Source organism: Pseudophryne corroboree, chromosome 6, assembly GCF_028390025.1.
Source record: "Pseudophryne corroboree isolate aPseCor3 chromosome 6, aPseCor3.hap2, whole genome shotgun sequence".
NCBI classification, from domain to species: Eukaryota; Metazoa; Chordata; class Amphibia; order Anura; family Myobatrachidae; genus Pseudophryne; species Pseudophryne corroboree.
Genome location: NC_086449.1, coordinates 829866415 through 829894127, shown reverse-complemented (window position 1 = coordinate 829894127; position 27713 = coordinate 829866415). Strand labels below are relative to the sequence as shown.

General features: G+C 45.4%; 1 protein-coding gene across 3 annotated transcripts in view; it reads left to right on the top strand.

The window, feature by feature from the left end:
* Positions 1-27713, top strand: part of TRIM24 (tripartite motif containing 24) — a 94071-nt gene that overhangs the window by 24978 nt on the left and 41380 nt on the right. For all 3 annotated transcript variants that reach the window (XM_063929355.1, XM_063929356.1, XM_063929354.1), the window contains exons 2-3: positions 24149-24267; positions 26144-26294. In XM_063929355.1, coding sequence (XP_063785425.1) covers positions 24149-24267; positions 26144-26294 — 270 coding nt within the window. The remainder of the gene's footprint in view (positions 1-24148; positions 24268-26143; positions 26295-27713) is intronic.

The window sequence follows — 27713 nt, the reverse complement described above, 5'->3', positions numbered from 1 at the left end:
TGGGCTGCAGGGCTAGGAATTGCCGCACGCTGTTGGAGAGGATGGCCGGGTGTACCACAGCCCAGATAAAGTCCAGTGGTAATATGCAGTCAACCCCTGGGGCACTACACCAGGGGAGTCTAAATGGAGAGCCGCTGCAGGCAGGACGTAGTCCTGGGCTGTGTTAGAACAGACCAGTCCTGAGCGATTGGCACAGTATATAAGATGTATAAAGTGTATGTGGTGTGTAATGTCTAGTGCTGAGCACTATACACAGTGTATCTCACATAATTAAATGTTTCAATTTAAAATGCGTCTAAATGTAGTGAAAGCTTAAAATTGCACTTGCGTTGCCCTGGTGGTCTAGAGGGATCAGGGGCCCTCCCTGGGCTGCTGGTTTCCCCAGCCTCCTGCATCAGAATGGTATGAGGAGAAGCAGGGAGAGCTGATCAGCACAGCCAGCTAATTGTTTCAGTGAAACTCCAAAAAGTTCACACTTGGTGGCCAGGAGACTTCTGCCTAGGGATTTGTCTCCCTGCCTCTGAAGAGAAAGCAATAAGGTCCACCAGCAGAATCCTGGAAGATTTTGGAGGGAACCATCCCCCCCCTCCAAACTTGCCGTCATGTGGGGTGTTGATTACTTGTCCAGATGTCTCATACACAGCAGAGTGAACACTCCCCACTGTCCGTTATGGACAATGTTAAATATGTGCATGCACTTAGCTTGATTTGAGACCCAGGGCGAGCTTACCCTCTTCGGTATTGTATGTCAGAAACCGTTAGAGGGCCTGCTAGCTCTGAATGTGTGTGCCCCGCAGACTAGCTGAGAGCACCTTTTGCGGTCTTTTAAAAGACTTACGAGCAATAAACATCGTGCCTTAAGATGACTACATTTGCTGTATCCTTTGGCGAATAGAGGATGGCATGATGTTACCGCATTCTCCGGCTGTTCTGAATGGAGCTAGTTGTCTGGAAGGTGAAACCCTCTGCCAGCTACACAATGCGGACTGGTTCAAGTTGGAATTAGCAGACACTACCCAGGAACTGTTGCAGCAACGTGTCCACATGAGGAGGCGGTTCCCGGTGCCTTTGCTGCAGCGACTTACTCGCCCACTACACAGGAGGAGGAGTCAGTGACAGGCGGTATTAAACTGTATTCAATATATAATACTTTTACTCACGCACCAGGCCATTAACCAAACTGCACCAACGCGCATCTCTTCTATCTCCCAGTTTGACGTTTCTTCAGCACAATATCTTCGCTCACCCGCACGTTACCTGCTCACATTCATGGTTACTGGACTTTTGATCTTTTTCTGTGGATTGCCCTCCCTCACAATAAGACTAGCCTCCAAACCTTCAAGCCATTTTGCAACAGGTAGCACCTATTCCTTGTGTATCAATGCCTATTTCCCTATAGATTGTAAGCCTGTGAGCAGGGCCCTCCTACCACTTTGGGTAATTATGGACTGCCTTGTTTTATTACTATTCACAATTGTAAAATGCAACGCAATACACTGGCCCTTTATAAGTATCTGTTAATAAATAAAAATTCGATAGCAGAGTCTGGTAGAATGGAAGAGACTGCTTATCAGTAGAAGTGGAAGGTTTTATACCCAGTCTACAAATGGTCTCCGTTAAGGAAATTAACCAAACTGGCTTTGTACCATGTGGAAGAGTAGCTATTACCAAGCCATGCCACACTGGTGACTGTGACTGACACACGGGTGTCCCCAATTACACCAGGCACAGAAAAGAGGGCAGGAGTAATGGGAGCTGCTTTATATGCAATGTATGGGGTAAAACGTACAAATTCCAAGGGCGATGGGAGTGAATTGCCAACCGCTATGGTACAGCGACATTGCATACTTCAGAAAATCTGTGGCGGTTGTAGCCATGAGAACGCTAGCCACTGGCAGTCATCGCCAAGCATTAAATAGCCCCCAAAGTGTGTGAGTAATTCTACTTTGAGATGTTTTTAAAGGAGAATGATTTCTAGATGACCAGGACAGGTGCACTGAATAAATCATTATTAGAGGTAATCTGTAATATTATTGGAATTTGAGACCATTAATGGGAGAGGCTGTGGACAGGGGACAGTACTGATGCAGGAGCACTACTGATTACTGTCTGGTGTCTGCAAGTCCCCTGCCCAAGGTGGAGAAACCATGTCTGGTCATTGCCATGATCCAACGTCCATCTGTCTTCCTCATAGGAACTGGTCCTTTAACTAGCGTCACTAGTATTTCTGCATGTTGTAAAAGTTATTAATATTTAATAACCAGTGCAATCGTTAATGTAACTGGACACAACTCTGATGAGAAGTGCGGCACTTTACCTTAAATGAACACGTTACAAGTGTACTGCGCTCCAACCCGCAAACATTTAATAATGTGAAAAGGGAAAAACCGATACAGAGATCGCAGATATAATTGATCGAACAATAAACACAAATATACAGAGAAAAGCAAGTACAGTATAACACTAATACGGCTTGCAGGTACTAGACCAAATACAGACGCTGACGCCACTGGATTCCAGGTCTGTCGTCTAACAAGATGACCTCTGAGAAAGGTGACTGAAACCTGGGCCAGGTGTGTTTTTTTTATACAATGTTCCGCAAACAGTACAATAGGGAATGTAAGATCTTCTTCCATTGGTCCAGAGGCGGGACATATTCAGCACACCGTGGGTCATTGGTTAGTTTGAACACTGGGCGATGCCTAATCTCGGGATGTGATTACAGTTGTTTATCTCTGGGCTCCCTCCTAAAGACCAGTTCAAAGAGACCACCGTATCATACAGGAATATACATGAATTTGGTATCGCTAATAACTTGTCGCAATACAGATGGGTCCATATTTATCTTGACCTTTTAATAGGATTGAGGCTGGGCAGTTGGATTTATTACCTTACTGTAATGACTTAATCCCCTGCTGCATTGTTCTCTGTATTGTATATCAGTTGAGAACAATAAATGAAGGGTTTATGTTAATAAACCATGTTGTGCCTAGGCGCAGCAAACTAGCCAGGATAACTGTGGACCCATCTGCATGTGACAATATCCTCGCAACCACCGGATTACTACTTATGTGACCCTGAAAAATTTGATCCCACACACGGGGTCCTTATGCAGTCCCATGCCTGTATTACACGTATGACTGAATATCTAATGAAAACCATTCCTTTATATATAATATATAACAGTTGACCAGCTGTGTAAAGACTATGTAACTCATTGGGGTCAATTCTATTCTCAGACAGTTGAATAGCGCCGGGAATTAGCTCCCGAAGCTATTCAGTTCAGCTCCAGTTAAGTCGGCGATGGCCCGTTCTCGCCGACTAAACAGGTTGAATTGTCTGGAGAACGGGCATTCTCCGACTTAACTCCCTGGCGCGAGGCTGATTCCCGACAGAATCAGCCGCGGAACTTTTGTTTGGTTTCTTCTCTCATCCTCCGGGGATGAGAGAAGAATTCCCGACAATTGAGGGTCACTCGTCACTTTATTGAATAGCGCCGGGAGCAAACTCCCGGTGCTATTCAACTGTCGGAGAATATAATTGACCCCATTGTGTAGGGGACAGGTCAGTACTGTGTAAGCCATAAAGCCATAATACATTTGACATATCACTATTCAAATACCAATGTCTGGTCTGTATTGTATTGAATATCACTTTAGATGCACACAAAATTCTGGTATGTGCAGAGGTGTGTTTAAGAATGCAGAATTATAGCACACAATCGGGAATCTGCTTATCTTTAGGAATTGTATGGTATCTGGCATTCTTGTTTGTTATACTGTAGTTCAGAGACAATGACCGCATAGGATCAATGGGATTATCGCCAAGTTCCAATTGTTCATGCTAACAACTGAGGCAAACAACTGTGTTTGCACATCCAATCAGTCAAAGGTCTATCTTCCATGAATAAAAGAATATCACATTTTACGACACAATGCCTGTTTGTACAGAACAATCTGATATGTTTAGGACGCTATTGGATTTGTATTTCTGGTTCTAACACCTTTGAGTGTATTTTTTTCTGTAAGAAATATTTGCTTTTGTGTTACAGTATGATATTTATTTAACAAATGCATCTTCTACCGTATTACCTATAGCATGCGTATTTGACGCATGTGTCGTAGACTCATCCATTAGTAAATGCCATAGTGTATATTTTTTTATTATTTTTCCAAAAGTTTTTTATTGACAGGTGTACATCAAAATCATTCAAATAAGAAACAACATGCATATTACACGAGTACATTGAGAAATGCGTAGAATCGTAATAGTAATAGTGCTCCACGTAGACCCAGAGCGACATCAAAACTATACACTAGAGGAGACAATCAGGTATCGTATCAACAAGAGATAACAATAGGGACAGTTGAACATTTAGGAACAGTGCAATCAGAAGGGGGCTGTGGAATCCAGAGTCTCCAAGATATACCATTTAGTATCCTTAAGACATTTCCGTAGAGCTTCTTTTATAATCGAGGGAATAGTCAGGACATAGGGTAGCCAAATATAGAAATATTGTTCAGTCAGTTTTTCCTTCTGTAAAGTAGTGTTAGTCCAGTCAAGCTGGAAAAGATGGGAGATCCTAGGGTGCAATAATGAGATGGGGATGGGATCGGCAGAGATCCAATGGGAGAGGATTGTCTTCTTAGTGGCAGCTGCTAGTTTAATTAGTAAAATGCGCTGTCCTTTAGACAGTCTGACAGGAGAGGATTTCGGATATATGCCCCAAAATGCCCATGTCTTAGTGATAGTAAACTGTATCTGTAGGTCTGTTGTAATATATATAACTGGATTGCTTGCCAGAGAGCCTGTACCTTGGGGCAGGACCATAAACAATGAACCAGATCTGCGTCTGGAGCAGTGCATTTGAAACAGTGGGGCGAGGAGGCGGCCCCAATAAGGTGTCGCAGCTTGGGGTTGACATATGCTCTATGTAAGATTTTCTGATGCATTTCTGAATATGAGATTGAACCCAATGTTTTATCCAAATAAGCGTTTGCCTCTAGAATCAACTTCAGAGAGATCTGGGAACTCCAGTTTCCATTTCTGGAGTCCCACTGAGCCAGATTCTATGTTTAGTAAGGTGCGAGAGTGTGAGTGTATGAAGACTGTAGAAAAGCTGCTATTTGTGTTCATACGTAAGGTTTTGTCCAGATTGTGGGATTTATCCTGTAACGGTATCAAGGACAGAACCTTCTGCACATAGCTACAGGCTTGAAGGAAGGGAAGTAATGGGATTTGTAAATGTGTGAGCAAGGTCAAAGGTTCAGTGTCCAAGAAATGATTGATGTATTTCAGACCTCCATCATACCAAGTATGAAATATGTGAGAGATTGTGTGGGGTTTAAAGTCTGGGTTACCCCAGAGAGGTAAGAATAGCGACGTATGTCGTGATAGTTTAAGCTGTGAGCGGACCAATCGCCAGGCCGCACAGGTAGAGGATATGAGTAAATTGTCCTTTACGCTATTTGGCATGGAATTGGGAGTGGTGTGTAATAGGGATACTAGATTCCAAGAAGGTGCAAAGGATTGTTCTAAATATGTGTTAGTATATACGCTTTGTCCGCCGATCCAGTCCAAAGCAATCCTGTAATTGGCTGCTAAAGTATAGGCACGGTAAATTCAAGCCACCAAGGGACCAAGGTTGACGTAGTTTAAACAATGAGAATCTAGGGCGTTTGCCCGCCCAAATAAATTTGGATAGTGCCTTTTCCAATTGGATGAATATACTTTTGGGTGGGATCAGTGGAAGCATCTGAAGCACATATAAGAAATGCGGGAAACTGATCATTTTATACAAATGACTTCTGCCCGTGTATGTGAGGGGGAGGTGGGCACACCTAGCGAAGTCAGCATATGTCCTAGTGAACAATGGGGAAAAGTTAAGGAAATATAATTCGGAAGGATGATTAGGGAACAGAATACTTAGATAGGTAATACAATTATTTGTGGCCCAGTGAAATGGGAAAGTGTCGCCCCAACCCATTTTGGCCGAGGGAAAAAAAGGCCAATGCCTCAGTTTTAGAATAACTGATTTTGAACCCAGACACTTGTTCAAAGGAGTCTAAAATGTCGAGTAAATGTGGTATGGCCACCCGGGGGTTGCTGAAGTAAAGTAAAATATCGTCAGCGAGTGCCGAGAATTTAAGTACTCGATCCGCTAGTTTTATCCCCTGCCATCTAACTTCCTTTATAAAGTGGCGGAGAAGAGGGTCTAAGGCCAGGTTAAATAATTGGGGAGATAGGGGGCAGCCCTGTCTAGTGCCACGGTGTAGGGAAAAGAGTCTGGAGTTGTGACCATTAACCGTTAGAAAGGCTTGTGGAGCCTGATAAAGGGTATGAAACACCCGGAGAAAACCGAGGCTGAAATTCTGAAATCTAAGTATTCTGTCAATATGGGCCCAAGAGACTCGGTCAAAGGCCTTGTCTGCATTGCAACTCAGGACTGTTTCCCGTCTCCAGTGAGCCGTGAGTTTTAATCATGGCCGCTAGTAAAGAGCGGACATTGTGTACAGAGTGCCTATTGCGTAAGAATCCTGTCTGAGCAGGATGGAGCAGTTTGGGTAGAACCAACTGGAGGCGGGAAGCAAGCATCTTCGTGAATAATTTAAAATCTTGGTTTAATAATGAAATTGGCCGGTAAAACGAGACTAAAGTGTGATCTTTGTTAGGGAGGACTATAACCCGTGTAGTGTGATCTTTGTTAGGGAGGACTATAACCCGTGTAGTGTTGCCGTAGTGTATTCTAAATATCGAAATATGCAACTTGACTTTGACAATGTTCTCCACAGACATTGTATCCACCAGCGACTTCAGGATCTTGCTGAGACTTTCTTCGTCTTATTCATGCCATCAGTGCACTTCCTGCAGTGCAGGACTGATACCATGTAATGATCTGTATGTCTTACAGTGACCCCCTCCCCCTTTCCACATCCTCATGTGCAGATCACTTATGTAATGAGTCCGCTTTCTGTTCTCCCTAAAATCAGTCCCTGGCTAATCTGTAAGTGGCCCGATGCAATCAGCTATTTGCTTTTTACTAATTATATACTTTGAAAAACTCTTTAGGATAAGGCTTAAGATGTGTACACACGGTGAGATTTGGGCTAACCCCCGATTCTCGCTGTGCGACGGGCTAGGTTGCTATCGCAAGCCTATATGACAGTGCTTGTGATTGTCCGATTTTGGCAAAGTGTCAATTTTGACTATCTTTTCTAAGAGAGAGTCAAAATTCACTTGCCTGCAGTCTATCTAGGCTTGCGACACCGACCGTGCGTTACATTTTGAAATATATTTCATGTGAAATATTTTTTTTTGAGCATGTGTTTTGAATATTTTGTGCAAAGTAAATGTTTGTGTGGTATATGATATGCGTTAATTTTGATGGTAACAAACGTTACATAAAGGACATTTTCGTGGAATGACCCTTTTGTGTTATTTAGTAATTAACTTTCCAGCTTCTATCGACCATGTTACCTTTTGTACGTTTCTTATATTTAATGATCTTTCTCCGTTCCCTCATCTCGGGATAAAGTTAGTATGATCCCTCTCTGATATACATCAGCCCCTGGAACAAGTGGGTGTGAGACCCTGCATGGTCTGGATGCGGCACACTGGTTATGAATTTTTTTTCTTATTCTTAAATGTCTTGGTTGTCCCTATCGCTCCTCTCTCATAGGGGTCGATTCAATTCTCCGACAGTTGAATAGCGCCAGGAATTAGCTCCCGGTGCTATTCAATACAGAACCAAGTGACAGTCAGTTGTCTGGAATTCTTCTCTCACCCTCGGCGCGCCAGGGAGTTAAGACTGAGATGCCCATTCTCCCGACAAATCAATCCAAGAAAACGGGCATTCGCCGACTTAACTTGAGCTGAATGAAATAGCGACGGGAGCTAATTCCCGGCGCTATTCAACTGCTGGAGAATTGAATCGACCTCATAGTGTGTTTGCCTACCTGAATTTCTTAAATTCATGTGTTTTGTAGTCGCCTTACTTTTTTTTTTTTTTTTTTAAACTTGGACGCTAATTAGATCCTAACAAATTGGTCCGTTTCTATCGAGAAGACCATTGGTGAAACCCTCACAATAGCCGCTCGTAGGTGAAGAGTGCATTCCAGGTTTTAAGTATTTCCTCTCTTAAGGTGTGTACACACGGTAAGATATTTTCTTCCGATTCTGACTATATAGTCAGAATCGGAAGAAAATATAGTGCAGATCGCAAGGTGACAGTCACCTTGCGATCCCGATCCGATGCCGATGCGCGGCCCCGCCCGGTCGGCATCGGAAGAAAAAATAGGCTGTGCAGGCAAGTCAATCCTGACTATCTCTATAGAAGAGATAGTCAGGATTGAAATCGCACATAGCCAGCATCGCAAGCACAGTTATTATGTGCTTGCGATACTGGCTAAGTGCCGACCCGGCCCCCTGTCGCACGGTGAGAATCGGATAAGTCCGAATCTCACCGTGTGTATGCACCCTTAGACAAAGCAACTTGTATACTAGGGTAGATGAGCTCCCTCTGCTCTCATTGTATAATTGCCTCGTCAGTATACTTCTCCTTGTGCATCATGGTCCTTTTCTGGTGACTGCATCAAAACCATATGGACAGCCCAGTGTGTGACTCCGCTCCCCCTGCATGCCACAAAGCCCAAATGGTTACTGAGCTTACAACCTGTCATCTTAGAACACACACACACACACACACACACACACACACACACACACACACACACACACACACACACACACTCTCTCTCTCTATAGGGTAATAGGAATGTGATGCGTTAGGTGCTACATACAGAAAATGCATAATGGTATCTATGGTCTAGTCATATTGCGGTGTGGGCTGGAATCAGAGGATTGTTTGAATATAGAAGAACACATGTACATGTTGTTTGAACTGTGTAGAGGAGATATAATTGGTAGCGTAGCTTATGGAGGTTGTGTGTGTTTTGGATTTGATAGGCTGCCTAAAGAGGAGAGTTTTCGGAGAGCACTGGAAGGTATGGAGACTAGAGGAAAGTCTTGTTGTGCGTGGGAGGGCATTCCACAAAGTAAGTGCAGCCCAAATACAGTCCTGTAACAGTGACTGGCAGCAAGTAATGTATGTGGATGAGATTCAAAACTAAGACATATGAGGAGAGAGATGTATGTTGGTGTATTAAGGGCTTGTATACCCTATACTGTGGTGTAGTGTTTATGGTCTAGTATGGCCCTGTATATATTGTATACCCTAAGGTGAGGTGTTTATGGTTTTGTAAATCCCTGTATATATTGTATATCCTATGGTGTAGTGTTTATGGCCTTGTATACTGCTGTATATATTGTTTATCCTATTCAGCTTCATATTAAAAAAAAAAAAAACACTTCTGAGATTTTCTCATTGCAACCATAAAAACAAAGTCATGTAAGGGGAGGAATTAAATAGTTTTATCTTGGGCACAGCTCCCGTCTAAGGTGTCGAGCCTTTTATTTGTGTGATTTGGCTCAAGTCCCGCAGGTGTCCATCACTGATTGTAGATTTGGCACCAAAAATGCAGCGGATTAGCTGCCTCAAGTGTCTTCTCCCATCTAATGAGACGGGTACGGTCCCTGGAAGCCAGGCTTAGGTTGGATTCGTGTTTTCATTTCAGGAGGGTGATCCGCATGACATAGGGACAATTCTGAGAAAAAATGGACATAGAGCCTGAAATATAGGCGTCTGCACAGGCAGGAAATGTCGGTGTTATTAATCGAATGAACTGCTATATTATGATTTGTGATCTACTTCATATTAGGGCTCTTTAACGATCATTGTTCACTGAATGAAATTGATAATATGTATAAGCTTTCATTAATTTACATGTAAAGCAATGGAAAGGTGTTTGATTAAATTAGCACATAGTATCTCACGATCAGGGTTAATATGATGGAAATGAGGCAATTTCACAGCTAAAAATAATTCTCTATAATATGGTTAAATTAAATCGCACAACAGTAAAGTTACATGAAAGTTTCATTATTCAGATTTTACCTTTAAAAATTCAGTTTTCATTTCATGCTCATTACCACTTAGAGATATTCTGTTACTTTATTAAATAAAAGTGTGCCCAGGTTACACAAATTGTCATATTATCCTTTTATATGACGCCATAAGGGATCCACAGCGCCCATTACACAGAGCATAATCAGATGAGCAAACAAGAAAACAGCCACTTACAGTACAAGACAATATAGGAGCGGTATAGAAACCCCCGGGGTCAGGTGCCATCAAAGGGAGTATAAGATAGTGTAAGTAAGAGAAGGCACATGCGGAAAGAGGGCCCTGCTCTTACAAGCTTACAATCTAAAATTACGTTACCAAATCTATGTTGCGGTGTCCCCATCTTGTAGTAAATTCTGAAAGCTGAATGTATCACTCTTGTGCTCACACATAGAACACGTCTTATGAATGGTGATTCCATTACTGACTGTGACGGATTTATCCAGGATCACTTACAGCAGGCAGCACTTAGGCTGTTTATACAGTCATTTATATGAGGTTTATTGTGGGCTCTGATGATTTGCTGACATTAGTGGATGCGGCTGTATGATCGTTTATCACCGTAGGAAGGTGATTCTGTTACTGGTGGAATTGTCCATAGGTGATCAATATAAATGTCTTCTTCCTGCCCTTAGGTGTAGAACACATGTATCTTTCTCCTTTCTCTCAGTTGCTTTATCCAAATGTTCTGTACTTTAAACATTCCCAAAGTCTCTCATAGGATTGCTTGGCTTTATAGTTCTACTAATCTACCACTTACCATCTGTGTCACCTACACACCGTGGTGGCAGTACAGCTTTGCAGCTGACCCGCTGCTGTTCCTTAAAGTTTCCACGCCGCAATAACCGCACGGAGAGGTGACTGGGACCCCTCTAGCAGGGCAGACGTTTCCCGAGGTCCCTTGTACATGCACCTGTTAGCACAGAGTGAGGCTGAAATGGTTATACGAGTATACTGTGTCCACATACTCTTGCCCATGTAACGTGTGGTTGGGTACCCTAGGCGTAAAGCTAAGATGGCCACCCCTGCATAAACTAACATCCTGCGGCGCTGTGCACTGTGTGCTGCATATGTAGTGATATACTGTAGTATGTACATATTTAATACCCGTTGCAGCTTACAGTGGTGAGGAACAGACTATTAGTGCACGGACTAGAGAGTTTTGGTTTGAAAATAAGAAAAAATGTTGAGAATTACATTATAACATGTTATATATGCTGTGCATGGTTGTAAAATTGTAAAAACGTACGTTTAAAAGTGAGGACTGCGCACTTGTACAACGTATAGCGTATTTGAGTTGTGTGGCTTTGCTATTTGGGGACAGTTGGGTGTTGGGACATTCTCACCTTCTATGTTCTGCATACAATAAACGTGATCTCCGAGCGAGCTCATCCAGTCACAGTGTGTATGTATTATTTGGTGAGCTGCAATGTGCTCTACGGTTGTGTATGCTAATGAACTGTAATACGTTGTATTTCTGGCCTATGCACTTTGATTTGTGTTGCCCCTGCTAGGATACCACTGTGAGGGATGATATGAGGTCAGCGATGGGGTGTTTTTCTTCTGTTTAAAATGACTAAAGCGGGTATTTACTGCAGTGGAAGTGAATGCAGGAAGGACCTGAAGACCGTAATCCAGGGAGGGTCATGGGATGATCGGCTGGGTCTCTGAAGGTCTTGTGTGTGTTTGGTGTCAGGATGGAGGATGTTGTTGATAAATCACCGTTCTCATCCCTGTGCCTGAGTGCAACCATTAACTGGTGCTGATATCTCCCGCACATGAGCGTCCTACCTATAGAATGGATTCCACTGTTCCAGACATTGAGGGAAAGCAGTGACTGAATGGTGCAAACCCCCTGCGGCCAGGAGCGCCCCCCCCCCCCTTCTCTCTCTCTCTCTCTCTCTCTCTCTCTCTCTCTCTCTCTCTCTCTTTTTCTTTCTCTCTCTCTCTCTCTCTCTCTCATTAGAGCTTGGTCATCATTTATAAAGCCTGGCAGCACAGCTCAGAGCTTCCTGCTAGATTGACCTTAATGCCGGCACACAGCCGCCTCTCGCCTGCTTATTACTCTGAGAATTGTGGATTGCCGACATGCAGAATGACGTTGTAGTGCTGCTTCTGGGGATTAAAGGGACATGAACCTTAAACTTGCACCCAATGATGTCACAACCACCTTCAGTGACCTCACACGTCCCTTCCTATTAAGCCACGCCTAGTACTGTTGTATGTAGTGTTCACTCTAGGCTGTTTTAGCAGGGCGCCGCGCCCTGCCCGTTTTTTAGCGGGCAAAACCCGCCCTGCCACTTTTGCGGCACCCTGCTAGAACAGCCGCCCGCTTCCTGCCCTCCCGGCGTGTATAGATGCCGTGCGCATGCGCGCGGCATCCATTCACGCATTGGGAGAGGGCTGGGGGAAGCCCAGCACCGACGGAGGTGCTGGGCACGCCCCCAACAGTGACGTCGCCGGACACAGACGCTCTCTATAGTAGCGTCTGTGGGCCGCACCGCCCCCTAAAATGACGTAGGTGTGGCCACGCCCCCTAATTTGCGTGGCCACGCCCCGTTTCGGACACTATCGCGGCTTCACCGTGCGCGTGTACATGTGCCCCCAGAGTCTGGCGCCCTGCCCCTTTTCACTCCTAGATTGAACACTATGTATGTATTTGGTGTTGTAGTCTTCTAGTCTCAGGAAACTCTGGGAAGGAGATACAGGGAATTCTGGGGAACAGAAGGCAAATAATGGAACTGTGGTGAATGCTACACACAGACCTAGTAGCTCCATAATAATACTACTACAAAATTGACTGCACTCATTTATATGGCGTAATGACTTTTTATTTCGGCGTGTTGTGCAAGTTGAAGTATGAGGGTTTTTTGTTCCTAGTTAAATATTGCGGAATTGTGATGTCGTTTACTGTATATACGTTTATTGGTACATAGTAATAGGGGGGTCAATAGTTATAGAATGGAAGTTCCTATGCTTTGCAGTGCCCGGTACTACATACCCAGAGCTGATAACTGGGCCGGCCCCCATCACTGACGCGGTTATATAACGCTGCATACTGTGCTGTATGTTCCTGCTAAATCCTCTCCTCCTGCTAACTGAGTAGTGACCGTTCCCTGCATATGATAAGCGGCTACTGCATTCTCCCAGCCGTCCCGTGACAGCCACTTCCATGGAACTGCTGATAATAACACCTCCTCTTCCTTACATGGAAATCTGCACTTGCTGTCTGGGATTAGTTGGTGAAAAGCAAATAGTTACCTACATACAGTGGGGTCAGCCACTTCAAGGGCTGAACCCATATTCACAGAAGTACAAGCAGCAGCCAGCAAATATTAGGCAGGAAGTAAATCGGTGATGTCACTGGCTTAGTCCTCTATTAGTCACTGGCTTAGTCCTCTATTAGTCCCTGGCTTAGTCCTCTATTAGTCACTGGCTTAGTCCTCTATTAGTCACTGGCTTAGTCCTCTATTAGTCACTGGCTTAGTCCTCTATTAGTCACTGGCTTAGTCCTCTATTAGTCACTGGCTTAGTCCTCTATTAGTCCCCGACTAGGCACGGGCTTGGTCCCCGACTAGGCACGGGCTTGGTCCCCGACTAGGCACGGGCTTGGTCCCCGACTAGGCACGGGCTTGGTCCCCGACTAGGCACGGGCTTGGTCCCCGACTAGGCACGGGCTTGGTCCCCGACTAGGCACGGGCTTGGTCCCCGACTAGGCACGGGCTTGGTCCCCGACTAGGCACGGGCTTGGTCCCCGACTAGGCACGGGCTTGGTCCCCGACTAGGCACGGGCTTGGTCCCCGACTATGATCTCAGAGGCTTTTTCATAGCATGTGTAAGATAATCGGTGACAGTTCTTCAGTTCTCTTATAGGTTTATTTGATATGACTATTAGTCCAGCCTAAACGGCTGCCCCTCTACCCTGCGCTACACTATCAAAAAGTTTGGTGACTGGTGTTTCAAGAACTCTGTAGGATGGGGAGGGTTTAGTACCCACAGAAGAAAGAAGCCGCAAACTTACGTTCTGTGGACATCCGGGGAAGAGTAGCGCACGGTCTGTGTGCAGTTAGTCCGGATTATCCCGGCTCTGCCCTGACATCTGTCTGTGGTATGGGATAAACCTGCCATCCTGTGGGATCTATAAATTATACCCTGAAGCTGGCTATGTCATGGCATCTCTCTGCTGTGTGATTATCTCGGTGAATCACGGCATCAGGCGTGGGGATTGTCAGGAGCTGTGTTTACAGGCGTAATTACCATTTCCCACAGAGTGACATTGTTCCCGCATGAGTCACCTGCACGTGTCATTCCCCCAGACAGGCTGATTACTGGTGATTGCTGTTACAGGGTGCACTATGGGGGGGGGGTGTATGGCGGAGGGCAGCTACTGGTCTAACCCCCGCTGGTGTCCGTGTTAGGAGTGGTCCATGCAGCGAAAGGCTCACAGACCCTGCTCCGCCCCATAGTGGTCTTCATAAAACATGACTTATGCCTTCTTACCACCCATACTTACCCTTCACTAATGTCCTCATTGGTTTTCATTAGACCCAACCGGGCACTCCAGCCCGGTTGGCTCCTTGCCCTCTTCTGCAGGCATCTCTGTCCTCCAACTCAGCCACATGCATTGTATGCCCCTCCCCCCATCCCCATCTAACTTTATTGAGCCAAGATTCCATTCCAGAAGGGGAGGGGCTGACAACTTCACCGATGAAACGGTTGTCGGTGGTAGTGTGATTTCAAATTTTTTTTGCCCAAGTCCATTATCTTTGTCTAAAACTTGTCATTATCAGTATATCTCTCATACATATATATATATATATATAATCTCGCACACTGCTTTCCTGAAAATTGCTCCTTCCCCTTTAAGGTGTCCCTGCCCTCATTGCGTTGTGTGCTGATAAATGTGTCTGTTGCAGGATGTATATTATACACTGGGCGGGTGTGGGATTATCTGTCATTTGCAGTGATGCATTTTATTCTTGGCTTCCTCTCTGTGACACATGAGGCTCTGCATGAGCTGCAGATCACCTCTCTCTCCAGCTCTGCACAGGCTTTGCAGACGGGAATAATAGAGATGATTAATCCCTCCAGCTGGCAGTGAGCTGCGGCTCCATCCACCCTGCTAGGTCTGATTTGTGGCATTAGGTTTCAGTCCCCTCCCCCCCTCCTCTCTCTGAATGGTTTGACCTGTATAAGCCGCATGACGTGGAGTCTGGATTTTTTCAGTCTTATCCAGCTGGAACCAGTTTGAGGCGGTTTTGCAGAGCCGACAGTCCTGAGCATTAATGGGAAACGTGACCGAGATTGGCCTCAACCCTTGTTTTGCAGAATTGTAATGACAGCCAGCCCAATGCCAGTGCAGATTGCTGTGTAATGGCTGCACAATGTGGAAACGCTGCTTGTGCACAATGCATTCACTGGCTGCTGGTTTGGGACATTCTATAATAAGGATGGAAATTCCACTTGGTGTTCTCCAAATTATTATTTTTTACCTAAATATTCTGTCATATCAATGTTTTCTTCCCGCCACGTATGCAGTTATGCGGCATCGGAAAGTGGGCGGGGCTTATTTTAAAACCACATAAAATACATATACGGTTGTATTCCCGCAACACTCCCAGTTCCGACTAGTTTGCCTGCTTAATAAAGACTATATGATGTTCTATTTGTGCCATCGCTGCTGGATAACCTTGAAGAATAAGAAACGGTCACATGATTACGTCCTTGAGATTTCACTCTGGATATAAATCTACTTGTTCAATGTGACATTGCTGCAGTAATTCTGCTGAAGCCTAACGGATAGCTGCAACCAAAACTAAAATTTGATGGGTGGGGCTTGGGGTTTTAATGGGGGCGTGGAAGGGGAGGGGACCATAACCCTCCCACGGGAAAGGGGTATGGTCTCCCAGTCCACTTGTGTGACACGTATCTTAGTGTAGTGTATCGCCATTGGCTTTTTTGCCTAATGCTAATATCTCCACTTTTCAAGTGAGGGGGTGGCTTATATCAGTGTAGGGGCTAATGAGTTATAACTTTAACTGAGAACTCTTCAAGGCTGGCTGACATACTCCCAGTAACGTGCTGCCTATGTGACCGTCTGTTGGCGTAGTAGAGCACTATAAGGCATTGGCGTATTTTGTGTGGATGACTTGGAATAACCGTTTAGGATGTTTTGTCCTTCTTAGTTGCCTGCTGTGAGATTCCCCCCAGTGTTTGCTGATACTGCCATCAATGGTAATTGACCCCATATCTTCTGTATTAGGTGTCCGGCAGACGGCTAGTATCATTGTAGCTTTAGTTATTACAAGAAATGCTCCTTACTTCTAACTGGGTTTAAGTCCTAGTAAAATAAGAAAAGTGCCCTTTTGACTTGAATTCTATCATCTCCAAGCATTCCGCTCCCAATTTTCCAGATTTTGACAGGGTGGTGAGTGTGCCTGACATCAGGACGTGTATATTGTAATGGAGTCTGCATTTTATCTAGCAGGAATTTTGTAGGATGCTGCAGATCGAGGTAACACTGAGGTTGTACCAGTGACTGTTAAAGAATTTGTATGAGAATTTGGGGAGTCGAAGCGTGCATTTATACGTTGGAAGCAGCGGGAGAGGCACATAGCTAAACTGTAATGATGTAGTTACGTGTGTCTGTTGCTTTGTGAGTATGATCTTGGATGGGTTATGCATTATATTGTTAGAGCTAAATGGTTTGTTCAAATTTATGCTGACATTTAGAAATGTGTATTTGTATTTAAGGTTCATATTCCCACTTTTCTCAGCAAAGATTCCTATGAGCCTAGCAGGCGCAAAGATATACCAATGTTGCAAATGTATCTGTTTGAATGTGGCTGCTTCTTATTTCTTACAGATAGAACAATCTAGAAACCAGTAATTATTTGCTTAATTAAGGCAATACTGCCCCCTGCTACTAATACAAGTAAGAGTTTATAGTGTGTACGTGATTCTGATATAATTTCTGAAAGTCAACACATGCTCTGAATATGTTATGACGCCCGTTCAAAAAGGTATATCAACCCCTTACATTTGATAAAGTACAGAGTACTGCTGGAACACCATAAGTGTATGTGTTCACTTTTTCTCTGGCCGTAATAATCTTATCTTTTATAGATAGCCTATTTGCTTGACAACTTAACATTATCACCATCTGGTGTTAGATTTGCATTTAAAACATAAGAGAAGCCGAGCCCTGCGGTCAAGTGGCAGTTACTCATTGGCGGTTACAACAATAGCCCCAATGCGCGTAACTTGGCTTAGTCATTGAGAGGAGAAGGAAGCATCGGTTATCGGCACACTGCCTTAGCTACTGTTATCCTTTTATGTATAGGGCACCGCAAGGGGTCCACAACTATTTTTGGCTGAAGCCTAGGTCTATATACTAAACTATTGTGAAAACGAGTTTCAGAATGAACCTAAAATGAAATACATTTAATGAGCGCACTACTGCCTCCCAGAACTGAGATTTATAGAACGCCTACAAACATGAAAATAGCGATCTGCCATGGTTCTAAGATGGCTGTAAGCGATTTAAAGAAATATATCTGTGGGTTTGAGCTGCTGTCATATAGGGGTGAACTCTGGCAAGGAAAATGAAAGCAACCAGAAAATTCAAAATTTGATAGATTGACCCTGGGGGCAGGCCAGTCTCTGTGGCGCCACGCGGGCAGTTTGGAATGCGGTAATTTTCCATCCGGGAATCCGTTACGCTTTGCGGAGATTATACTCTGCGACTGTATCACACCCGAGTGACTTCATTGTCAAAACATCTCATGAAGGTCTGATGTGACGGGATCTGCATTCCTGGCCTGCATGCTGCTGTGTGATGGGATCTGCATTCCTGGCCTGCATGCTGCTGTTTGACGGGATCTGCATTCCTGGCCTGCAGGCTGCTGTGTGACGGGATCTGCATTCCTGGCCTGCAGGCTGCTGTGACTGAGCAGGACAATGCTTCAGCCACCACGGTTTCCATCCTAAATGGCCCAACCATGCCTGGCCTTTTAAGAACACCTTACAGCCAATCATGCCGCTAAGTACACATGCCGCCACTGATTGCTGAAACCTCTTCAAAGGCTGATTATTTGCAGAGAATTGTAAGAGCAGAGACTGTCCCTGGGAGAATGTTCTACATCAGAATGGTGACTAAGCCAGGATAAATAGAACGCTATACTTGGGCTAGCTATAAGCAATAATCTGATTATTACACATACCGGATATAAGACTATCAGAATATTGTGCTAACCTTTTACTAATTCCTGTTTTATTACCCTCATTGTATAAGATATAAAAGTGATGTGTTGCCCTTATTTTGCTCATCGTGCTGGGTAAACGGAAAGACTTGTCCGATGGGCCTGAGACTCGCATAAGCTGTTGGCTTTGTGCCACCGTTTATTGCAATGCGTCCTTTTAAGAGCTTTTTTTTTTTTTTTTGAACGCAAGCAAATTGATCTGTCTGACTGCGCTGCGTGACTTTAATGACCCAGCCTATTTACATGCACCCATTGCAGTAGATCAGGGTGTCGGCAGGAGAAACTGGCGGCTGTTCAAGGCTCTTCCTAGACGGTTCCGTTCCACATCCGTAAAACCTAGAAATGTTAGTACTTGGTGAAAGGGATGTAGTATGTTATGCCGGTGGTCGGTCTCCCGGCGGCCAGCATACCGGCACCGGAATCCCGACCGCCGGCATACCGACAGCTGGGCGAGTTCAAATGAGCCCCTTGCGGGCACGGTGGCGTGCTACGCGCGCCATGCTATCTATTCTCTCTCCAGGGGGGGGCGTGGACCCCCAAGAGGGGGAAAAGCTGTCGGGATTCCGGCGCCGGTATGCTGGGAGTCGGCCGCCGGCAAACTGAAGACCAACCGGTGAAACTGTACAGTTTCAGATGATGAGAGATTTGGGCGAGCAGCATTTGTGTTGATTACGCTAAAACTGTGACGTCAAATTCTGCAAGAGAATTATTATCATAGAGGTTAGTATTGATTGCTGGTTGGTCCGGCAGCCGGTACAGAATGGAGGAACCAGAGTGGACTACTGGGGTATAAGGATTACCTCTACCAGTCGATAACTGCCTGTTATGCACTCCTCCTAGTGCGTCATCAGAGGTTACGTCATTGTTACCTGAAGCTGAGTACTTCTGGGCATTATGTGGTCTTAACTAGTGGACGGTGACTGCTAATTCCTCGCTGGCTGCTTACTGTGGGCCGGTCTGCTGTGTTAGCGGGCACAGGGCGAGTTCAGAGCCACCGGGCAACCAGAGAATGGTTAAAGGCTTGGCGTCTATCTGGTAGTCACAGGATTCAAGCAGATGCAGACGTTTTAAGCACAAATTGCTCCAACAAATTGTCATTAAAAGGAAAATCCCCATCCGGAAGTACCAGTAATACCGCAGCGTACAGATGAAATACAACCTCTGCATGGGGAAGAGGATACGTACCTCCGAGCTGCTCCTTTATACGGCAAAAGCACAATACAGGAGAGGGATCTGCAGTCATCTGGGCACAGCTTTACATTGCCACTAGTGGTCAGGGTGGTGTTCTCCCCTCTGTACATGAGGCTGCCAAGGGAGAAAGGCCAGACATAGGCTCCTCCCAGGGGGTGGGTCTTCTCGTTAGATCTAGGATACCTCCAGGGGCTGGTGGATGGGAGCCAACCACAGATACCGTCTGGTAACTCCTGCTATAATATGTTCTGTTAATTCCCAATATGGCTGCATGGATTAAAGGGTATCCGGACTCCAGGTCGACAACAAAAAGGTCGACACACCTTATGTCGACATGGACAAAAGGTCGACATGGGTTTTTCACAATTTTTTTCTTTTTGGGAACATTTTCATACTTAACGATCCACGTGGACTATGATTGGAACGGTAATCTGTGCCGAGCGAGGCGGTAGCGGAGCGAAGGCACCATGCCCGAAGCATGGCGAGCAAAGCGAGCCATGCGAGGGGACGCGGTGCACTAATTTGGGATCCCGGTCACTCTACGAAGAAAACGACACCAAAAAAACATAAACTCACGTCGACCTTTTCCATGTCGACCTTTTGTCCATGTCGACCTAAGGTGTGTCGACCAATTGGCGTCGACCTAAGGTGTGTCGACCTTTTTTGTTGTCGACTCTGAGTCACAGACCCGATTAAAGCCGGTTTGCCCTGTTCTGCCATACGATGGTCACTGGTATGCGGTGACCCAGTTTAACGATGGTCTTTGTCCTCACTGATGTTATCTCACTGATTATCTCCTGGGTTATGTATACAGCTAAAGGTCATTAGTCCATTCTGCAGAAGGCTTTACCAGGATTAGTCAGCCCAGACATTAGAGGGGGAGTGCAGATTAGAATGAAATGGTTCCATCAATCATTCACTTTCTATTGTTTCCTACATGCAACTAGTGCTGACTGAGCTCTGGGTACTGCTTCAGTCATCTGCTGTTTAGTTATTGATTAGTTGAGCCTAGCATTCCTACATCACTCTACAGTGTAGTTTATGTAGCAGTATGCACAACTGAGTATGAATGCATGCTCCCACTTCATTGGATCGCCACTCAAATGCCTCAAGTGGAATACACCGCATGTGTTGGTGATGCTTAGTAGTTGTCATTGCTTAACAGAGGGCTACCATCCTTAAAGGATAATTCTGCATTGGGTCAAGTCTGCTAAATTGATAGAAAATAGTAGTCACACTGTATTTCGCTCCTGTGTTGGCTATCAGCTGTGTTGTCTGTTCTCTTCCCTTTTTATTGGCATGACTGACACCCATAGGAGGTTGCCACTGATGGCACCACTGCCCTTTTATCAGGATGCGGGATACGGGGTTTGGATGGCAAAGCTGCGGCTCATACAACTGATTCCGCTGAAATGTGATCTAGGCCAGCTTTATCCGAAACCTAAATATTCCCAGTTACTACATGAATGTATCTGAGAGTAAGCGGTGTCCTATCTGGCATATTGTACCATGCACAGCAGATTTCCTGTCTGTAGGAGTATAGAGAGCCAGCACCCAGACTCTCCGATGTGGCCAATAGCGACCCGAGGGGTTATATCCTATCTACACCACAGAATGCACCTGTTACCGTCATCTCACGTTCTATATCCTATCTATACCACAGAATGCACCTGTTACCGTCATCTCACGTTCTATATCCTATCTACACCACAGAATGCACCTGTTACCGTCATCTCACGTTCTATATCCTATCTACACCACAGAATGCACCTGTTACCGTCATCTCACGTTCTTTATCCTATCTACACCACAGAATGCACCTGTTACCGTCATCTCACGTTCTATATCCTATCTACACCACAGAATGTACCTGTTACCGTCATCTCACGTTCTATATCCTATCTACACCACAGAATGCACCTGTTACCGTCATCTCACGTTCTATATCCTATCTATACAACAGAATGCACCTGTTACCGTCATCTCACGTTCTATATCCTATCTACACCACAGAATGTACCTGTTAACGTCATCTCACGTTCTATATCCTATCTACACCACAGAATGCACCTGTTACCGTTATCTCACGTTCTATATCCTATCTATACAACAGAATGCACCTCTTACCGTCATCTCACGTTCTATACCCTATCTATACCACAGAATGCACCTGTTACCGTCATCTCACGTTCTATATCCTATCTACACCACAGAATGCACCTGTTACCGTCATCTCACGTTCTATATCCTATCTACACCACAGAATGCACCTGTTACCGTCATCTCACGTTCTATATCCTATCTACACCACAGAATGCACCTGTTACCATCATCTCACGTTCTATGGGGGTGATTCCGAGTTCGCTCGCAAGCTGCTTTTAGCAGCTTTGCACACGCTAAGCCGCCGCCTACTGGGAGTGAATCTTAGCTTATAATAAATTGCGAACGAAAGATTCGCAATATTGCGAAAAGACTTCTCTGTGCAGTTTCTGAGTAGCTCGAGACTTACTCTTCCAGTGCGAGCAGTTCAGTGCTTGTCGTTCCTGGTTTGACGTCACAAACACACCCAGCGTTCGCCCAGACACTCCTCTGTTTCTCCAGCCACTCCCGCGTTTTTCCCAGAAACGGTAGCGTTTTTTCGCACACCCATAAAACGGCCAGTTTCTGCCCAGAAACACCCACTTCCTGTCAATCACATTACGATCACCAGAACGAAGAAAAAACCTCGTAAGGCTGTGAGTAAAAAACCTAACTGCATAGCAAATTTACTTGGCGCAGTCGCACTGCGGACATTGCGCATGCGCATTAGCGACTAATCGCTCCGTTGCGAGAAAAAAAATAACGAGCGAACAACTCGGAATGACCCCCTATATCCTATCTACACCACAGAATGCACCTGTTACCGTCATCTCACGTTCTATATCCTATCTACACCACAGAATGTACCTGTTACCGTCATCTCACGTTCTATATCCTATCTACACCACAGAATGTACCTGTTACCGTCCTCTCACGTTCTGTATCCGATCTACACCACAGAATGCACCCGTTACCGCCATCTCACGTTCTATATCCTATCTACACCACAGAATGTACCTGTTACCGTCCTTTCACGTTCTATATCCTAGCTACACCACAGAATGCACCTGTTACCGTCATCTCACGTTCTATATCCTATCTACACCACAGAATGCACCTGTTACCGTCCTCTCACGTTCTATATCCTAGCTACACCACAGAATGCACCTGTTACCATCATCTCACGTTCTATATCCTATCTACACCACAGAATGCACCTGTTACCGTCATCTCACGTTCTATATCCTATCTACACCACAGAATGCACCTGTTACCGTCCTCTCACGTTCTGTATCCGATCTACACCACAGAATGCACCTGTTACCGTCATCTCACGTTCTATATCCTATCTACACCACAGAATGCACCTGTTACCGTCATCACGTTCTATATCCTATCTACACCACAGAATGTACCTGTTACCGTCATCTCACGTTCTATATCCTATCTACACCACAGAATGCACCTGTTACCGTCATCTCACGTTCTATATCCTATCTACACCACAGAATGCACCTGTTACCGTCATCTCACGTTCTATATCCTATCTACACCACAGAATGCACCCGTTACCGTCATCTCACGTTCTATATCCTATCTACACCACAGAATGTACCTGTTACCGTCATCTCACGTTCTATATCCTATCTACACCACAGAATGCACCTGTTACCGTCATCTCACGTTCTCTATCCTATCTACACCACAGAATGCACCTGTTACCGTCATCTCACGTTCTATATCCTATCTACACCACAGAATGCACCTGTTACCGTCATCTCACGTTCTATATCCTATCTACACCACAGAATGCACCCGTTACCGTCATCTCACGTTCTATATCCTATCTACACCACAGAATGCACCTGTTACCGTCATCTCACGTTCTCTCACGACACGAAGACGTGTATATTTATCATATCAGTAATTTATAATATTTGTCATATAAATCTAGCGCTTAAATATGAGTTACCTGTGAATAGTTATGTACTGATGCCATAGCATTACCGTGCCACATTCCCTTACATAATACAAAGTTTCAGTGGTTACCCTACTCTATCATATTACGCCTCTGCATTTAAGACGAGTCTGAGGGTGACTAAGAAGTATAGTTTATAGAAACTGGAAGGATATTGAGTATTTGCCTTTGATTACACGGGAACCGCACTGGAATCCTCTCGGGCATGAACTGTGTCTGCCTCTCCTTCCATGGTTCTATATGAATAGGGGGGATATGGCAGCGCAGCGGCAGACGCTAGGCAGTATCCTGCGCAGCCCATCCCCCACCCATAATGTTACTAAGTGCTGTACTATATGCATTGGTGTCCTAAAATAACGGAGGTCGTCTTTCGTTCCCTCCGTTCAGCTGGGAACCAGGGACCTTTCTAAGCACTTTTCCATGTTAAATTACTGTGTTTTTGCCAAGTGCGATAAGTAAAGTCGCAGAATGAATGACGCATCTTGTTCCGTTTTCATTACCCTCTTATTCTTGTGCGTTTTGTGTTCCTGTGACTTGTTGTTGCTGTGCGCAGTGACTGTAATGGCTGCACTGATACACGAGCAGTAATCTGACCCGTGCTGTGTCTGTGTTTGGCAGTGGGGATCATCCGGTGCCCGGTCTGCAGCCAGGAGTGTGCGGAGAGAGACATCATCGAGAACTACTTTGTGCGTGACACCACAGAAGTCCCCAGCAGCACCGTAGAGAAGCCCAGTCAGGTGAGTGCCGCGCTCTCTGTGTTCTGCTGCCGGGGCCCTCGCAGTAACGAGCGCTGTAATTACCGCCAGCTGTTCTCTCGTGGTGTCTGCATCACAGAATGATAAAACAGCGCTCGGATATAGATTTACATAACCGTAAATGTATTTGCTGTGTAAGGAATTTATGATGTAACGGGCATTGAATGTACACTTGCAAAGTGCGTTGAACAAGACTTGTGCTTCACTGAGAGGGGAGGGCGCTACAGTGACAACAGCGAACAATAGCTTTTAAATCGGTCGTCACAGGAGCGGATATGGTCGTATGGCCCCAGTTGGCCGCATCGTTTCTGCAGCTTTAGCTACATATGGGCAAGGCCGATATAGGTTCTCTGATGGTTATGTGCATATTCCAGAATGCCTTTCCCACGTCGTACCTGCGATTCACAGATGGGGGGGGGGGGGTGATGCTGTGTACTACAGGGTGATTCAAAAGTGGCAGTACACCCTCTTGTTTCAAAAACTGTGCAGGAATGCGAAAACGGAATACTCCAGTGAGGTGGGCTATCTTTTAGGGTATGTACCGAACATGGGCGCCATCTTGAATCTGTCCGCTTTTTTTCAAATGGAAAGGGGGTTGTGTAACATGTCAAACAACATTGGAATTTGCAACTCTCTTGTCAAAGCCATCTTCAGTTACTTGCGACATAAAGTGTTGCAACTTTTGAACCATAGCTGTTATTTCAAATCTATTTGCAGCATTAAACTTTTCTGCAAATTCTGATGATGTTTGACATGTTACACGACCCCCTTTCTATTTGAAAAAACTGACTTAGATTCAAGATGGCCGATTTCAAGATGGCGCCCATGTTTGGTACATACCCTAAAAGATAGCCCACCTCACCCATACCTTACTGGAGTATTCAGTTTCCTCATTTCCTGCACAGTTTTTGAAACAAAAGGGTGTACTGCGACTTCTGAATCACCCTGTGTAATCTGGGCATAACTCTGTTTCCTCCTCTGCGGGAGCACAGATATAGACCAATCCATATCTGTGACCACTCCGGATGGTACATTTTCCACAATAGCTTTTGGGGTGGATTGTAGTTGTATTGGTGAGATGGCGAGAGCGCTGCGAGACGGGCATGAAGTGGGCAGACGTGGCAAGTCGAGATGTGAGAGCTGCAACCGATGGGAAACGTTCTTCTGACAAGTCGCCTTGTAGAGAGATACAGAGGGGCAGATGTATTACGCCTGGAGAAGTGATAAAGTGGGAGGTGAGAACGCACCAGCCAATCATTACGGATTTGAAGAATGTTAGGAGCTGATTGGCTGGTACTTTATTTCTGTCCACTTTATCTCTCGCCAGGGCTTAGTACATAGACCCCTAAGTATGACCCTGCCTGGCAGTGTACCGCGCTGGATAGGAATAAGAAACATTTCCCGGATCATGTTGTAGATAAACAGATGTTCCAGGTATTCTCTGGAGAGTAATTACCGTGTGTTACAGTAAATACCACCTTAGCACTAGCTGGGTGTGATCCACATCTTTATAATATGCTAGAGATGCTCAGCAATTGCTGCTCATGGGAGTAGGGGTAATCTTCAGTGTTCGTCTACCTGCACGTAGTCGGAGTACGCCACGTCCTCTTGCTGGCGTTCAGGAGATTCCCCCCCCCCTCTAACTGGTGGTACTTACCATCTCTCATTATAGCTGGGACGTGTCACGGGGGCAGGAAGGGAACTACCCATTACCCTCCCGCACATGTATAGTCCCCGTAGGACAGGGGTACCAGGCATGAAGCCCCCCTCCAATAGCCGGCGGATTGTCAGGGCCGTTGATGTACACTACAGGACATCACATATAATTGAATGCGTTTTTTATTGTATTTCCTTTTAGCAAGCTTGCACAAGCTGTGAGGACAACGCGGAGGCGCGGGGCTTCTGTGTGGAGTGTGTGGAATGGCTGTGCAAGAACTGCGTGCAGGCGCACCAGAGGGTGAAGTTTACCAAGGACCACACAGTGCGGCAGAAGGAGGAGGTGCCACCAGGTAAGCGAGGCGACTGCCGGGTGTGTTACAGGGATGTATTCTGGTAACCTGTCGGAGCAGAAAGTCGTCACGGCCTGTTTCCAGGACTTAAAGTTGAAACTTTCAGGAAGGATTCTTGTTGAAGTTGCTTTGTATTGGGGACAAGATGGAGTTTATTTTGGCTTTTTTCTATGTCGTCCTTTGTTTCAATTTATTGGATCGTCTTTCATATCCGTTGTGTTACTCGCATTAAGAAATTCTGCTCTGGGTTCTAAGAAGTCAGAAGGTCCTCGTACAATCTGGCCACACACGGGAGGCTGAATTGTGCATGGCCCAGCAAAATATCCTTATTCTAGTATTAGGGTCGCTGTTTCCCTTATTGAGGGCTGTTAATGTGGCCAGACGATGTGGCACTCACAGGCTATAGAAGTCATGCGATATTATCATTATCTGGCATTGCATTAGTTTCGGTGTACCCATACACTAAACCCGTTGGCTGATAACTGTTCCTATCTGTAGCAACTCGATCCACAACGTCTAGAAATAATATTCCTGCCAATGGTCTATCTTATATTCCAAGCGGAGGGTCATTATAGATTCTTATAGTGCGTACTGTGAATGGTTTGGTCGTAAACCAGATTTAAACAGTTTATTTCATTCTTCTAAAGCTACAGTTACTCATTCCGTAACCTTGCGTTATATATCCAGTACATAGAAAGTATGTTAGATACCGCTGTTGTGGATCCGGATAACTACGGACATTCTCTGTGTGTGATTTATGGCTGGGACCGTTGGTTGGTCAGAGTAATTGATGTTGTCTCATGCACAGCCTCCACTTCACATTGTAAATGTGACGCTGTTTTGTGGCCAGACATTGCGTCTGAATCCTGCTAATGGCTGTGCCCCACAGTAGAAATGTAATGTATCTAGTGAATGCATTGCTGATTGGACCATTGTCAATTTGTGTTCCACCGCGTCCACAATGCACTCCCTAGGTGGGAAATGCAGACACTGAGCGTTGAGCAAGGTGGAGGGGTAGATATATTATCCAGGGCTGGGTTACAGATGTCACCAGATACCAGGGCTGGGTTACAGAGGTCACCAGATACCAGGGCTGGGTTACAGATGTCACCAGATACCAGGGCTGGGTTACAGAGGTCACCGGATACCAGGGCTTGGGTTACAGAGGTCACCGGATACCAGGGCTTGGGTTACAGAGGTCACCAGATACCAGGGCTAGGTTACAGAGGTCACCAGATACCAGGGCTGGGTTACAGAGGTCACCAGATACCAGGGCTGGGTTACAGAGGTCACCAGATACCAGGGCTGGGTTACAGAGGTCACTAGATACCAGGGCTGGGTTACAGAGGTCACTAGATACCAGGGCTGGGTTACAGAGGTCACCAGATACCAGGGCTGGGTTACAGAGGTCACCAGATA